The sequence below is a fragment of the Carassius carassius genome, chromosome 22, assembly GCF_963082965.1.
Source record: "Carassius carassius chromosome 22, fCarCar2.1, whole genome shotgun sequence".
Lineage (NCBI taxonomy): Eukaryota > Metazoa > Chordata > Actinopteri > Cypriniformes > Cyprinidae > Carassius > Carassius carassius.
In genome coordinates this window covers 18,179,147-18,195,782 of record NC_081776.1, presented here as the reverse complement: position 1 = coordinate 18,195,782, position 16,636 = coordinate 18,179,147, and the positions used below count along the sequence as shown (strand labels likewise).

At 39.9% G+C, this 16,636-nt stretch overlaps 1 protein-coding gene across 1 annotated transcript in view; it reads right to left on the bottom strand.

Moving 5' to 3' along the window:
• LOC132099089 (copine-8-like) overlaps positions 1 to 16,636 on the bottom strand; it is a 230,629-nt gene that overhangs the window by 135,372 nt on the left and 78,621 nt on the right. Inside the window, exon 5 of the mRNA XM_059505532.1 lies at positions 840 to 879. Within this exon, the coding sequence (XP_059361515.1) occupies positions 840 to 879 (40 nt within the window). The remainder of the gene's footprint in view (positions 1 to 839; positions 880 to 16,636) is intronic.

Below are 16,636 nucleotides of genomic sequence, written 5' to 3'. Positions count from 1 at the left end.
CCCGGGCGCTGCAGCATAAATGATGAACACTGCTCCGGGTGTGTGTTCACGGTGTGTGTTCACGGTGTGTGTGTGTGCACTTTGGATGGGTTAAATGTAGAGCTTGAATTCTGAGTATGTCACCATACTTGGCTGAATGTCTATTTTCACTTTTTTCACTTTAAAATTGTGTATTGCCTTGTATTCAGTAAACAAAAAATATTTTGTTCTGATATTTTTTAGGTTAACATGACTATTTATGTTGTGACAACTTGTGATATTAAGTTATTTTAAGTTGGGTGGACTTTAGTCCCCATTTGTTAAGTTTACTCAAAAAAGCGCTTGCAATAAGTTGCCTTATTTTTTTTAAGTTGACAAACTTTTATTTTTTTACAGTGTGGGGTATGGATGGATGGATGGCTGAACTGACAGTGAATGTTAGGAATGGTGTAGATATACTGGGTTAATTGGTTGTTAGATTGGAGCATGAAATAGATAAAGACAGAACGAATACGGCCACATTCCATGATGACCACAGATGGGACCACTGTAGTGAGTTTGCGTTTTTTGCTCGAAACTCATCATTAGTGTGTAAAATCATACTTCAGGGTCCCGCTTGAGCACCAAAACACAGCTTCAGTCATGCTACCATCTCTGTGAGAGCTTCTCTAATCACACATCTCTATTTACCCACTTTTGCCTCTTTATTCTCATATAAACAGACCTGCTGATTACAAGCAATGTGAGATGGTTTTATTGTGGGGCTAGTGTGTATGATGCATTCTTAACCGCATAATGGGCTAAAGAAGTCAGCGTAAGCATTTATGGAGTCTGCTAGGAAACGTGTAGAGGAGACTTACGTGTTTTGAAAGGTTGGTGCTCTTGGAGTCGACATCATACCTGAAAAACAAAGATAAGGACATTGAGAAGGACACACAACCTGAATAACCATTTTTTTTGTTTGTATATTCATAATTTTTTGTATTTATTGCTTATATCATATCAAATTACCAGCTGGCCCAGAAAGATTTTAAACAAATTTGCTTTTAGCTGTAGTTCCTGAAATCAACTGACACATTCCAAACATTCAAGCATAACTTGCTTAGACTAATCTAAATGTCGCAATGTTCTAGGCAACAACCTAACTGAAAAGAAAACACAAAAGCGGCAGATTTGTAACACTCTCTAGCAAACTCTGTGTGCCACACATATATTGTTCCTTATATGAAGTGCACGGGAGACTTGACTGACAATCTGTCATTAGTATGTTGTTAATTTTGTTAATTTTGTTTTTTTTTTAAATGGAAGTTCCAGTTTCTTTGTCATTACATTGGTCAGACAAAACCCAGCTGTATGTTAAGCATAATAAGACTTAATGAAGACAATGTGTCTGAATGATTTAAGTTTATGAGTTATGTTACACAAGAAGTTCCATTGACACAGGGTTAACCCTGGCGGTCTGGCACACACACACACACACACACACACACACACACACACACACACACACACACACACACACACACACACACACACACACACACACACACACACACACACACACACACACACACACACACACACAACTAGCCTGCTTCCAAAGAAGTGAAGACACTTTTCTCTAGGGAACAAGTCTACACCCTTGAGGGAGCTACTGGAAGGTGGGAATGCTCTTGGCAGAGGTGCAAACTAGCTGACTTTAATGTAGTATCGACAGAGTATATTGTCCATATTTAATTGATTCTTCCACAAGATTCAGTTTTTTTCATATCTGAAATGACTTGAAAAGTAGCCTAAAAAGTAGGTTTCTGATTCAGATTTGTCACATAATGGAAGATAAATTATCTGTGAATACACTTCGTCATATACTCTCTTGAGTAACCACTCGTTACAGTGGGCAATCGTCTTTCTTGCCAAAACTGTTCTGGCTCTATCAAGACTGTTCTGAACCCACAAATAATTATCTGGAGTGACATCTGGGCTTTAAGCGAAGCACTTCAGGACATCTATATTTGTGGTTTTAAGCCATTACAGTGGTTCTTTTGCATGTTTGAGAAAATTGTCATGTGGGTGGAAGAACTGAACTCTAAGCCCCCATCCTCTTGCATACATGCAGCAGGTCTTCCCCCCTAGGAGAAACAGATTTTTTTCCTGTCTCAGCTCATTACCTCTAATGGTCACGGCCTCTTGTAGAGTGATAATTCATATTGTAATGATCTACGCGAGCCATGCAAACAGGGTCAATGCCCTCAAACAATGGGACAACAAAGCGTTCATTGTCAAGTGTATTGATTTGTCTGCGCTTTTGGATCATAACATGCTGCACATGTGCGGTCAATCAGCAGATGGTCCTATACCGAGAAAAACAAACTTTCCTATACAAACTTTTTGATAAAGGAATGTGATAACTTTGAAATAAAGATTGTAATCCTGAAAATGAACCTTGTGAAGAGCAACTGCATCCAGCAGAGCATATCGTTTTTGATGAGTGAGTATATTGTTCCTTTATTTCCTTAGGAAAATTTTGCATGGTTTAAGTAAACGTGCAGTGACAATGGTTTTGGGGCAGACTGAGCGCAGTTTTACTACAAACAGCATTGTTGTATGGTGGTTGTGGTGAGTATTTATTTTAAGTAGGCTATATGTTAGAATTTGTATTGTTTGCCTATGGGTTATGCATGTGTGCTACTGGTATTGCACTCTGTATACACAATATATGCTAACAATCATTTTCTTTTTCTTAGGAATGTGGCTGCATTACTTGATCTGTGTGCATGGTGAAAGATAGGACACATGCCAGACATGTGATGTTCATCATGTTGCAGATAAACTGTTTCCAAAAAGGATGTGCAACAAAGAGCTCAAAAATTAACCTCTGACACTCATTATTTATATTTTGATTATAAGTGTGCACTATTTACTTAAAACATGTTTAAAAAAAAACTCTGATAGGCCCATTAGGGAGTTGGATCTTTATATGCCCAGGTGTGAAGCACATCAATATTTGTTGTCAGTGACAGTCCCTTGCATATGAACTTTGTACAACAAACGGTGTCTTACAAAAATTTAAATCACTATATTGTTTTATGTGAATAAGTGAGCAGAATGGTTTTCACCTCTTTTTGTAGCAAACATTCTAGTCTACAACATCCAATACTCAAAAGTCTTGTGAATATGTTAAGTATGAATTTTCTGACCATATTTCAGTGACTTAAAAATATATATTTTTATTAACCACGCATAAACAATTTTCTCAAAAATGCAAGCACGTACATGTTGACTGCATATTACTCAACAAAGTAAAATGAGACTTCAGCCATTCATTCGTTTATAAACAACTGAAAAAGTACAAACATAAGGGCAAGTCAGAAGTTTTTTCTGAAGGGCCCCAAAACACCCTCAGACCCCAAAGAGTTAACCCTCTGGAGTCTAAAGGTATTTTTGGGGCCTAGAGAAGTTTTGACATGCCCTGACATTTGTGCTTTTTTCAGTTTCTTATAAACATCTAAATGGTTAAAGTCTAATCTCACTGTAATTTTATAATCAAGTAATTTTGTTTAGGTACCACTGGCCAAGGAACTAGTGGCAGAACAAAAAGAAAACGAGAACAAAGGATTCTCCCCCGACCCTCCTCCAGTGGAAGGAGTGGTCCTGCTACCATCTCCTGATGAGCTGACATCGGGTCGCCCATCTCAGGAACGCCGCTTGGTCTGACGTTTGGCAGGTTTAGGGGCCGAAGAGTCCAGCCTGGGATACTGGGGAGTTGGGGAGGTGAGTCCATTCCGACTCCCTCATGTCTGCCAGGTTTAGCAATAGTTGGCACTCCTGGACCACCAAAGTGGACATCACCTGACCCAAGGAGCACGCAGTAACCTTCGTTGCCCGGAGAGCGAGAGAGGAGAAAGGGAATGGAGTGAATATGCGTAAACCTTACCGTACAGGATTCCAGACAGTGCATGGAGTCTTGTGTGCATACCACTTATGTGTATTTTAGAAAGTGTGCAGAGGCATTAGCATGCACACTTACAACTTATGTGGATTTCAGGAAGTACACAGATGCTCAGCATGTGTACTTATCTTCCTAAGCACAAGCTCTGGGGAGCGGTGGCTTCAGCAGAACGACTCTCAAAATGAGAGGAAACCTACCATGCTCAACCCAGAGCGCCTGACATCTTGGCAAATTTAAAAGTGCTGGCTAATGCTAAACGTAAATACAGTAAGATTGTTATTCATGCCGGCGCTAATGATGTTCGACTTCGCCAGTCGGAGATCACTAAAAATAACATTAAAGAGGTGTGTGAACTTGCAAGCACGATGTCAGACACTGTAATATGCTCTGGTCCCCTCCCTGCTTACCGTGGTGATGAGATGCATAGCAGATTGTCATCACTCAATGGCTGGATGTCTAAGTGGTGCCCACAGAATAACATAGGTTTCATAGACAATTGGACGAGCTTTTGGGGCAGACCTGACCTGTTTAAAAGAGATGGTCTTCATCCCTCCTGGGGTGGTGCCACTCTTCTCTCTAGAAATATGGCAAATAGTCTTAGTGTTTATACTTGACTAACTGGGGCCCAGGTCAGGAAGCAGACAGACTGGCTAAACCGACCGTCTGCTAGCTGCCTCCCGTCACAGAGGTCAGTTAATTCTCAGCACATAGAGACTTTTTCACCTAGATATCACACTATAGAGACTGTGTCTGTTCCCCGAACTAGAAAAAACAAAAAACGTCCAAACCAAGTTAAGATTAACAATTTAATTGAGGTTCAACAAATAAAAAACAGAAGCAATATGGATAAACAAATGATAAAGCTTGGCTTATTGAATATCAGATCCCTTTCTACGAAAACACTTTTTGTAAATAATATGATCACTGATCATAATATAGATGTACTCTGTTTGACAGAAACCTGGCTAAAACCTGATGATTACATTATTTTAAATGAGTCCACCCCCCAAGATTACTGTTATAAACATGAGCCACGTCTAAAAGGCAAAGGTGGAGGTGTTGCTTTAATTTATAACAACGTTTTCAGGATTTCTCAGAGGGCAGGCTACAAGTATAGCTCGTTTGAAGTAATGGTACTTCATATAACATTATCCAAAGAAACAAATGTTAAAGATAAATCCCCTGTTATGTTTGTACTGGCTACTGTATACAGGCCACCAGGGCACCATACAGACTTTATTAAAGAGTTTGGTGATTTTACATCTAAGTTAGTTCTGGCTGCAGATAAAGTTTTAATAGTTGGTGATTTTAATATCCATGTTGATAATGAAAACGATGCATTGGGATCAGCATTTATAGACATTCTGAACTCTATTGGTGTTAGACAACACGTTTCAGGACCTACTCATTGTCGAAATCATACTCTAGATTTAATACTGTCACATGGAATTGATGTTGATGGTGTTGAAATTATTCAGCCAAGTGATGATATCTCAGATCATTATTTAGTTCTTTGCAAAATTCATATAGCCAAAATTGTAAATTCTACTTCTTGTTACAAGTATGGAAGAACCATCACTTCTAACACAAAAGACTGCTTTTTAAGTTATCTTCCTGATGTATCCAAATTCCTTAGCATATCCAAAACCTCAGAACAATTGATGATGTAACAGAAACTATGGACTCTCTCTTTTCTAGCACTTTAAATAAAGTTGCTCCTTTACGCTTAAGGAAGGTTAAGGAAAACAGTTTGACACCATGGTATAATGAGCATACTCGCACCCTAAAGAGAGCAGCCCGAAAAATGGAGCGCAGCTGGAGGAAAACAAAACTAGAGGTATTTCGTATTGCTTGGCGGGAAAGTAACATATCCTACAGAAAAGCATTAAAAACTGCTAGATCCGATTACTTTTCTTCTCTTTTAGAAGAAAACAAACATAACCCCAGGTATTTATTCAATACAGTGGCTAAATTAACGAAAAATAAAGCCTCAACAAGTGTTGACATTTCCCAACACCACAGCAGTAATGAGTTTATGAACTACTTTACTTCTAAAATCGATACTATTAGAGATAAAATTGCAACCATTCAGCCGTCAGCTACAGTATCACATCAGACAGTGCACTATAGACCCCCTGAGGAACAGTTCCACTCATTCTCTACCATAGGAGAGGAAGAATTGTATAAACTTGTTAAATCATCTAAACCAACAACATGTATGTTAGACCCTATACCATCTAAGCTCCTGAAAGAGGTGCTTCCAGAAGTCATAGATCCTCTTCTGACTATTATTAATTCCTCAATGTCATTAGGACATGTCCCCAAAACCTTCAAACTGGCTGTTATTAAGCCTCTCATCAAAAAACCACAACTTGACCCCAAAGAACTAGTTAATTATAGACCAATCTCGAATCTCCCTTTTCTGTCCAAGATACTAGAAAAGGTGGTATCCACACAATTATATTCCTTCTTAGAGAAAAATGGTATATGTGAGGATTTCCAGTCAGGATTTAGACCGTATCATAGTACTGAGACTGCTCTTCTTAGAGTTACAAATGATCTGCTCTTATCATCTGATTGTGGGTGTATCTCTCTATTAGTTTTATTGGATCTTAGTGCTGCGTTTGACACAATTGACCACAACATTCTTTTGCATAGACTTGAATACTTTGTTGGCATCAGTGGAAGTGCATTAGCATGGTTTAAATCGTACTTATATGACCACCATCAGTTCGTAGCAGTGAATGAAGATGTATCCTATCGATCACAAGTGCAGTATGGAGTACCTCAAGACTCTGTACTAGGGCAGCTACTCTTCACGCTTTATATGTTACCCTTGGGAGATATCATCAGGAAACATGGTGTCAGCTATCACTGTTATGCTGATGATACTCAGCTCTATATTTCTTCGCAGCCCGGTGAAACACACCAATTTGAAAAACTAATGGATTGCATAGTCGATATAAAAAACTGGATGACGAGTAATTTCTTACTGCTAAATTCTGAAAAAACAGAGGTGTTAATTATAGGACCTAAAAACTCTGCTTGTAATAACCTAGAACACTGTCTAAGACTTGATGGTTGCTCTATCAATTCTTCGTCATCAGTTAGGAACCTAGGTGTGCTACTTGATCGCAATCTTTCCTTAGAAAGCCACGTTTCTAGCATTTGTAAAACTGCATTTTTCCATCTCAAAAATATATCTAAATTACGGCCTATGCTCTCAATGTCAAATGCAGAAATGTTAATCCATGCATTTATGACCTCAAGGTTAGATTATTGTAATGCTTTATTGGGTGGTTGTTCTGCACGCTTAGTAAACAAACTACAGCTAGTCCAAAATGCAGCAGCAAGAGTTCTTACTAGAACCAGGAAGTATGACCATATTAGCCCGGTCCTGTCAACACTGCACTGGCTCCCTATCAAGCATCGCATAGATTTTAAAATATTGCTTATTACTTATAAAGCCCTGAATGGTTTAGCACCTCAGTATTTGAATGAGCTCCTTTTACATTATAATCCTCTACGTCCGCTACGTTCTCAAAACTCAGGCAATTTGATAATACCTAGAATATCAAAATCAACTGCAGGCGGCAGATCCTTTTCCTATTTGGCGCCCAAACTCTGGAATAACCTACCTAACATTGTTCGGGAGGCAGACACACTCTTGCAGTTTAAATCTAGATTAAAGACCCATCTCTTTAACCTGGCATACACATAACATACTAATATGCTTTTATTATCCAAATCCGTTAAAGGATTTTTAGGCTGCATTAATTAGGTAAACCGGAACCGGAAACACTTCCCATAACAACCTATGTACTTGCTACATCATTAGAAGAATGGCATCTACGCTAATATTTGTCTGTTTGTCTCTTGTTCCGAGGTCACCGTGGCCACCAGATCCAGTCTGTGTCCAGATCAGAGGGTCACTGCAGTCACCCGGATCCAGTACGTATCCAGACCAGATGCTGGATCAGCACCTAGAAAGGACCTCTACATCCCTGAAAGACAGCGGAGACCAGGACAACTAGAGCCCCAGATACAGATCCCCTGTAAAGACCTTGTCTCAGAGGAGCACCAGGACAAGACCACAGGAAACAGATGATTCTTCTGCACAATCTGACTTTGCTGCAGCCTGGAATTGAACTACTGGTTTCGTCTGGTCAAAGGAGAACTGGCCCCCCAACTGAGCCTGGTTTCTCCCAAGGTTTTTTTCTCCATTCTGTCACCGATGGAGTTTCGGTTCCTTGCCGCTGTCGCCTCTGGCTTGCTTAGTTGGGGACACTTCATCTACAGCGATATCGTTGACTTGATTGCAAATAAATGCACAGACACTATTTAACTGAACAGAGATGACATAACTGAATCCAATGATGAACTGCCTTTAACTATCATTTTTGCATTATTGACACTGTTTTCCTAATGAATGTTGTTCAGTTGCTTTAACGCAATGTATTTTGTTTAAAGCGCTATATAAATAAAGGTGACATTGACATTGACATGAAGATCATTGGTGACCTGACTCTGCTCATGAACATCAATGGTGACTTGCATTTGCTCATGAAGATCAATGGTGACTTGCCTTTGCCCATGAAGATAGTCTGTGACTTGACCTTGCCCATGAAGAACACTGGTGACTTGACTTTGCCCATGAAGATCATTGGTGACTTGACTTTGCCCATGAAGATCATTGGTGACTTGACTTTGTCCATGAAGATCACTGGTGACTTGCCTTTGCACATGAAGATCAATGGTGACTTGAATTTGCCCATGAAGAACACCGGTGACTTGACTCTTTCCTTGAAGATCACCAGTGACTTGACTTGACTCTGGAGTGTCAACGGTGACTTGACCTGACTCTGGAGTGTCAACGGTGACTTGACCTGACTCTGGAGTGTCAACGGTGACTTGACCTGACTCTGGAGTGTCAACGGTGACTTGACCTGACTCTGGAGTGTCGACGGTGACTTGACCTGACTCTGGAGTGTAAACGGTGACTTTACCTGACTCTGGAGGGTCAACGGGAACCTGACATGACTCTGGAGGGTCAACGGAAACCTTACCTGACTCTGGAGGGTCAACGGGAACCTGACTCGACTCTGGAGGGTCAACGGGAACCTGACTCGACACTGGAGGGTCAACGGGAACCTGACTCGACTCTGGAGGGTCAACGGGAACCTGACTTGACTCTGTAGGGTCACCTGTGGCTGTCTTCCCGTGTAGAGGCGCTGGACAAGCGGCCATCTTGTGCCATGACTCTGGACCGGCGGCCATCTTGGGCAGTGTCGCTGGGCCGGCGGCCATCTTGGGCAGCAGCGCTGGGCCGGCGGCCATCCTGGGCAGCGGCGCTGGGCTGGCGGCCATCTTGTGCAGCGGCGCTGGGCTGGCGGCCATCTTGTGCAGCAGCGCTGGCTCGGCAGACGTGCGCCTCCTTTCCCCTCTCTGTCCGCAATGGCGAGACGGCGGCTCCGATCCGTCCCTCACGAGCCCAGGGTCGAAGGGGGGCCATGGTGGAGAGTGATGCCGGACCTCCTCTCGACCACTCACTCCTCTGCGACCTCCCCGGGTCCCATGAAAAACGACCAGGCGGGTTCCCTCAAAACAACTCTTTCTCTCCCGCTCAGTGGCTAGGGAAGAAACATTGAAAAACATACCGCTGGATCTTAGTAGACGGAGTCCTTCTGTCACGATCCACACACGAACAGATGATGAGGTAGATCCAATAGCAGTAAGTTTATTTAGGGAAAACCGTTACATCGATATCCAGTCCAGGCAGGGGTCAAAACCAAAGTATCAATCGAACATAAACAAGTACAAGACAAACGGGCAAGAACAGAACTCAGAAGTTGCATGATAAATACAAGGACTCCGTAACACATACTAATACAGACAGGGTATATATACACAGGGAAATGACAATGCTAATGAGGAATTGACTGAGTGCAATGATTAGTGACCAGGGACAGCTGAGTGCAATGAAGAAACAAGGATAATGGGGAATGTAGTTCAGAAAGTGACAGACACGATGGGGAAGGAGGACATCTAGTGGTTACCCAGGGAACACAAACCAGACACTGTGACAAGGTGTACTTTTATACCCGCAGTCGCTCATTTGCTTATGTCATAGGCTTCCATCTGCCAATGTCAAGTTCATTGTCATTATTTCATTCATGCTTCAGGCCCGGTCATGTTGACAGAGTTACTATAGCGCCCTCTAGAGGATGCAGTGTGGAGGGGAACTACCTTTCTAATCTTTTTAAATTATTTTCTTTTCACTTATTATACAATTATATATATATAGTTTTTATTATAGCAATTTGCATATACTCCAGAATGTTATGAAGAGTGATCAGATGAATTGCATAGTCCTTCTTTGCCATGAAAATTAACTTAATCCCAAAAAAAACCTTTCCACTGCATTTTATTGCTGTCATTAAAGGACCTGCTGAGATCATTTCAGTAATCGTCTTGTTAACTCAGGTGAGAATGTTGACAAGCACAAGGCTGGAGATCATTATGTCAGGCTGATTGGGTTAGAATGGCAGACTTGACATGTTAAAAGGAGGGTGATGCTTGAAATCATTGTTCTTCCATTGTTAACCATGGTGACCTGCAAAGAAACACGTGTAGCCATCATTGCATTGCATAAAAATGGCTTCACAGGCAAGGATATTGTGGCTACTAAGATTGCACCTAAATCAACAATTTATAGGATCATCAAGAACTTCAAGGAAAGAGGTTCAATTCTTGTAAAGAAGGCTTCAGGGCCTCCAAGAAAGTCCAGCAAGCGCCAGGATCGTCTCCTAAAGAGGATTCAGCTGCGTGATCGGAGTGCCACCAGTGCAGAGCTTGCTCAGGAATTGCAGCAGGCAGGTGTGAGCGCATCTGCACGCACAGTGAGGTGAAGACTTTTGGAAGATGGCCTGGTGTCAAGAAGGGCAGCAAAGAAGCCACTTCTCTCCAAAAAAAACCATCAGGGACAGATTGATCTTCTGCAGAAAGTATAGTGAATGGACTGCTGAGGACTGGGGCAAAGTCATATTCTCCGATGAAGCCCCTTTCTGATTGTTTGGGGCATCTGGAAAAAGGCTTGTCCGGAGAAGAAAAAGTGAGCGCTACCATCAGTCCTGTGTCATGCCAACAGTAAAGCATCCTGACACCATTCATGTGTGGGGTTGCTTCTCATCCAAGGGAGTGGGCTCACTCACAATTCTGCCCAAAAACACAGTCATGAATAAAGAATGGTACCAAAACACCCTCCAACAGCAACTTCTTCCAACAATCCAACAACAGTTTGGTGAAGAACAATGCATTTTCCAGCACGATGGAGCACCGTGCCATAAGGCAAAAGTGATAACAAAGTGGCTCGGGGACCAGAATGTTGAAATTTTGGGTCCATGGCCTGGAAACTCCCCAGATCTTAATCCCAGTGAGAACTTGTGGTCAATCCTCAAGAGGCGGGTGGACAAACAAAAGCCCACTAATTCTGACAAACTCCAAGAAGTGATTATGAAAGAATGGGTTGCTATCAACTAACTGCAAATACTGACTCTTTGCATAAATGTCATGTAATTGTCGATAAAAGCCTTTGAAACGTATGAAGTGCTTGTAATTATATTTCAGTACATCACAGAAACAACTGAAACAAAGATCTAAAAGCGGTTTAGCAGCAAACGTTTTGAAAACTAATATTTATGTAATTCTCAAAACTTTTGGCCAGTACTGTATATAAGAATTGTGCGGTTTAAATCCAGGCCATCACAACTTTTATACCTTGGAAATTACCTACTAAATGCTGAGGGTAAGCACTGGGCATGTCGCTGGACCCAGAGGGCCTGCTGTCATTGAATGTCAAAATTTGATTGCCTGATGATTCTGTCACTAATGTTATGTTACAAATCAGATGCAACATCTTTGAACAAAAGGGTAGCATTATCTGTAATGCTGGCCACAGACTTTTTTATGTTGGATATTCCAGTTCAACCTCAATGAAACTAATCATAGGCCATTTTGTGAACATTACACAAACGGAAATGATACCTAAATAATAATAATAATAATAAAAACATTTTCAAACAATTACATTTTTTATAGGTCCTGCTGACCCTTATGGCACACCACTGTGTCTGATGCATATGGCACACAAAAGTAGAAACAGTTCAGGAGTTTCGAAGTCGTCGTCAAATTAGTTGATTTATACAGGATTTTGGATAGACGTACATGTTGCGTTCTTGAATGTACCACCTGGAAACAAAGATGCCGTGACGCCAAACCCCCTCACGAAAGAAAAAAGCCATCATGTTTACAATTGTGATGATGAGCACTTATCAGGATAAACTCACTTCAAGTGCGATATAGCACCTATTTTTAAAAGATGTCATACCGTATCCTTTGTCAAATGGTGTAATGTAAAACTATAATAGTAACCCCATTCTCCTCTTTAGATTTTAGATATGTTACTATGATACTCTCAAATGTTTGCTATGAATGGGAATTTACTACCATGGCAAAAGCAGTTTTGAATGACTTTTATCTTTTCTGAGATCAAAACATCTCGTGTGGCAGCCCTGGAATATTTTCTTATAGGGGGCCTTGGAGCAAAAAGTTTGAAAACAAAGGTATCCTCAGGAAATACACTGTATTTGAAGGTTTTATTTATTTATTTATTATTATTTTTTTATCCTTTCCCCAACTTAACTAAGAGACTAATAGAAAGTTACAGAACCTTTAAAGAATTATACAGGGTACAATGGTTTCTTTTTTCTTTGGATGGCAAATCGACTTAAGAAACCCTGAAAAACCTTTTTTGTGTGTGTGTGTGTGTGTGTGTGTGTGTATAATGTTCTGATCTTTTCTTAAATTAGTGTCCAGTTTTTATATTAGTGCATTTTGTTAGCACATTTATTTATTTATATATAGCTTTTTTCAGTTTTGTCACCATAATTTCATCACTCACTAACTGTGCTTGGAAATTTCCTCTTAGACTGTCCAAACTGACACTGAAAGGCTCCTTGTTCCTAGAACTCAAGTGTAAAGCCGCATTCAATAAACAAACAAAATCACCTCTAGACTAAATTCCAAGACTATTAATAAGAAACTCTTCCCAGAGTCCTCCAGATATCACACCACTGAAGGTAAACATGATACAATAAAAAAGTGTGTCCTCAGAATATTTTGTGCGGTTCTTTCTTAATACTGCAATAATGTCAGAATGTCAGAAGTGCAAACAAAAATTATAATTTATTTTATTGTATTTGTTTGTTAGTTGTTTTTCAAATGTACAGAATAAAATAGTGGTTGAGGTAGAGCAACGGGAGTCTTTCTAACCAGGACAAACATATCTGAAGAAAGAGATGTAAGGTGCAGTCACATTTACATTTGTTTGGCAAATTTTCATGGGTTAAATCCAGGCAACTGGAAGTTTTGCATGAAGGTAGAAGTTCTCCCCTCAGATTTTGCAACAAGTTCAAGTTTGTCACTGTAACGGATATGCAGTTCATTGATTCATTGATTCTGAACTAATGAATCACGGTTCGTTGAATCTAAAACAATGCAAACCCAAAGCTTGTAGATTTTGAATTCAGGCATATAAGCCCAACTCTCTAAACTAAATGCCTGGCCTGGCGCCAGCCTGGCTGGATTTCAATTATTTACGACACTCTGGACGAGAAATTCCACAGTCACGTGAGCAGCCTCAAAGGAGAAACGAAACACCCACATTCCTAAACACACACACAAACTTTTCTTTACGCTCTTTATGTAAGTCCTTAATAAGATGTTTTTTTTTTTGATAGGTTTGTGTGTTGCATAGAATGGTTAATCCTGTTATGCGAGGATTATAAATTGCTGACTTGTAAATTGGAAATGCTTCTCCTAATTTAATGTTCTCAAATAAGAGTCATGATTCTGTAACCCTACTCCTGACCAGCTCATAAAACTTTATGATCCCACTGGGAAAACAGGACAGTTAAGCTAACTCTTAGAAAAGAGAATAGTACCCTTTTATTTTCTCAATGTATTCTAAATGTATTGAGTATTGCCTTTTTGTGCAGTAGATGTTTCCCCATATAAATTGGAGTATCTGCAGTTTTATCGTGTGTTAATCAAACTTTAAATGTGTGTAATTCTGCATATGAATGTAACGTCGTGTTTCTATCAGTTATATATGTCATTTATGGTATCTTTATAATCGTAAAAATCCGACTGTGTCGAATCTCAACGACAAATTACAAAAAGATGCATCGTTTCAGAAATACAATCTTTCTTAAGAAAAATGTTCAATTCTGTCAGCTATAACTCACGCGAGGGGGTGTTTCCCCTGAGACAAAGGAACTTTTTCCCACTTCAGATCGCGGACGTTCATTGGTCATTCGCGCAAACAGAGGCGTGAACCAGTCACTCCATAAGCAGAACTGACCCAGGAAGTTCCTCCTCCTCTCCTACTTCTGTCTTGTCCTTCTTGCTCTTGGTCCCCGCTCTTCTATCGTCTCTGATCTCAGCACGGCGGCTGAGAGAACAGCCATTCTCATGGCTCCTTCGGGAGCTTTCATCTCCGTTGTTTTCTTTTCTTTTACTTACTAAGTTTCTCTCTACACGAGGAAGACGAATTCTGAATCATTACGTTTGTTGGACCTTTCAAATATCGCGCGATTCCGCAGCAGCCCCAGAAGACACGAAAGAACACGCCTAGCTACAAAGGACCACGCACACACGCACGCTGGTCTGGCGAGTCACAAAGAGACCACATGCAAGTATCATTCTCTATGGAGATTTAAATGCTGCTTAAAGTTTGTCTATTACCTTTTCAAGGTGATTTGATTCGTTGTTGTCTTTCAAGGGTTACTGTCTGTGAGTTTGTATAACTGAGCGCGTAATTCTATGATCACGCCTAATTCTCTCACCTCTCTCTCACATTCTCTCTCACTCATTCTCTCTCTCTCCCTCATTTGGATTCTGTTATGTCTTGTACAAAGTTACTGTCTGAATTGTCGTACGCGTATTTACTCTGTGTGATTTGTAGTTTGATGTATTATTAGTTCAATTATTAAAAACCAATATATATTCATGATTGCCTCTGTCTAAACGCTCACATCACGAGTCAATCTTTAGCTACAAGCTCTTTACTTTAGTAACCGAAATTTCATAATGATAGGATAATGTTTTCATGGCCAGAGAATATTTTTCCTTGAATTATAAGAAGTGTTAACTTTATTGAAAGTTGATAAATTAATCTTACGGCCGTTTGCAGGACAAACCACTGTTTGATTTGCGGTAATTTACAGTAAGAGAGATCACTATAATTGATATAAAGAATGGAATATTGACATATTAATGAGTAAATTACAGTGCCTTGTAATGAGTTATTGATATATACAATTGAACTATTTTTCATCTTCAATAATTTTAATGTAACTGTCATATGAGATATATATATTAATCATATTCCTGATTAATTATTAAAATTCCCTATATATCATTTGAGTTAATTATAATGTACAACCCAGTGTGGCTACATCACACAGATTTGCCACACTGACCAACAGGAAGCCTTTTAGATTGAAATTTTAGTTAAAAAAATTTTTTAATTTAAAATTGTTATGAATTGCCATGAGATTGAGACTGTGTTTTAGTTAACACCATTAATGAATTCTGGTATAAAGACTTGAAATTTACAAAATACAAACAGCCACTCTTGCTCTCCTTCCCTGAGAAACAAGTGGCAAAAAATAAATGATGCGTGCATACATAAAGACGCTAGATGTAGCCATCGCAGCAGATTGTAACATGGTCTGCTGTCTGCCCACACATTCCACAGACCCTGAAGAAAACGACATGCACACAGCTTCCCATTTACATACTCTGAATAAATCGCATTATGCTTCTCTCTCTCCGAACACTATTTATAACAACACATTATGATGCTGATGGGAATCTGTCATTCTAACGCACACAAACATGCACACAATCCAAACGAGTAGAACTGAAATATGACACATTTATCATAAATTGCATTGCTTATGCTACAGTTTGCTCAGATGAAGTGAGATCAAAATCAATACAGAGCAACAGGCTGCCTGCATTGTGGAATTGTCTATAGGAAAAAAATAATAATTAAAAGTTAATTGTATCACAAAGTGAGTGTCGCTGCCTGTAAATAACTTGTTTTTATTTTGTGATGCTAGGATGTTGTTGATGGTTCCCAGAACAATGCTATTTGGTTACTAGACTATTCTGAATGATTTTAACTTGTTGCAATGCAGATGGTTTCTTGCTAGATGGATGCTTGGTATTTGATGCATTTGGTAGTAAGTTCTAGGTGATTGCAAAGGCGTTGCTATTCTGCTGCTACTGAGTGCTGGATAATGCTTGAGCAGTTGCTAGGGGGGTTCTATAGTGTTAGGGGTGGTTAATAGTGTGTTCTGTCTGGCTGCTATTGAAAGGTTGCTAAGGCACTGCTATACAGTTGCCAGTGAGTGCTGGGTAGTTGCTTTGAAGCTAGGGATTGTTGCAAGGGTGTAGTAATGTTATGCTTGACATTGAAAAAATAAATATATAAAAACACATTTAACATCAAAGCACTGTATCGGCGCTTGATTAGTTTTGCCAAAGGCATGTGAAGCTTAATTCATTTGAAAACCACGTGACTGCTAGTGATGTGTCGTTCTTGAACGATTCATTAATTTTGCACAAATCTTTAATGTGACT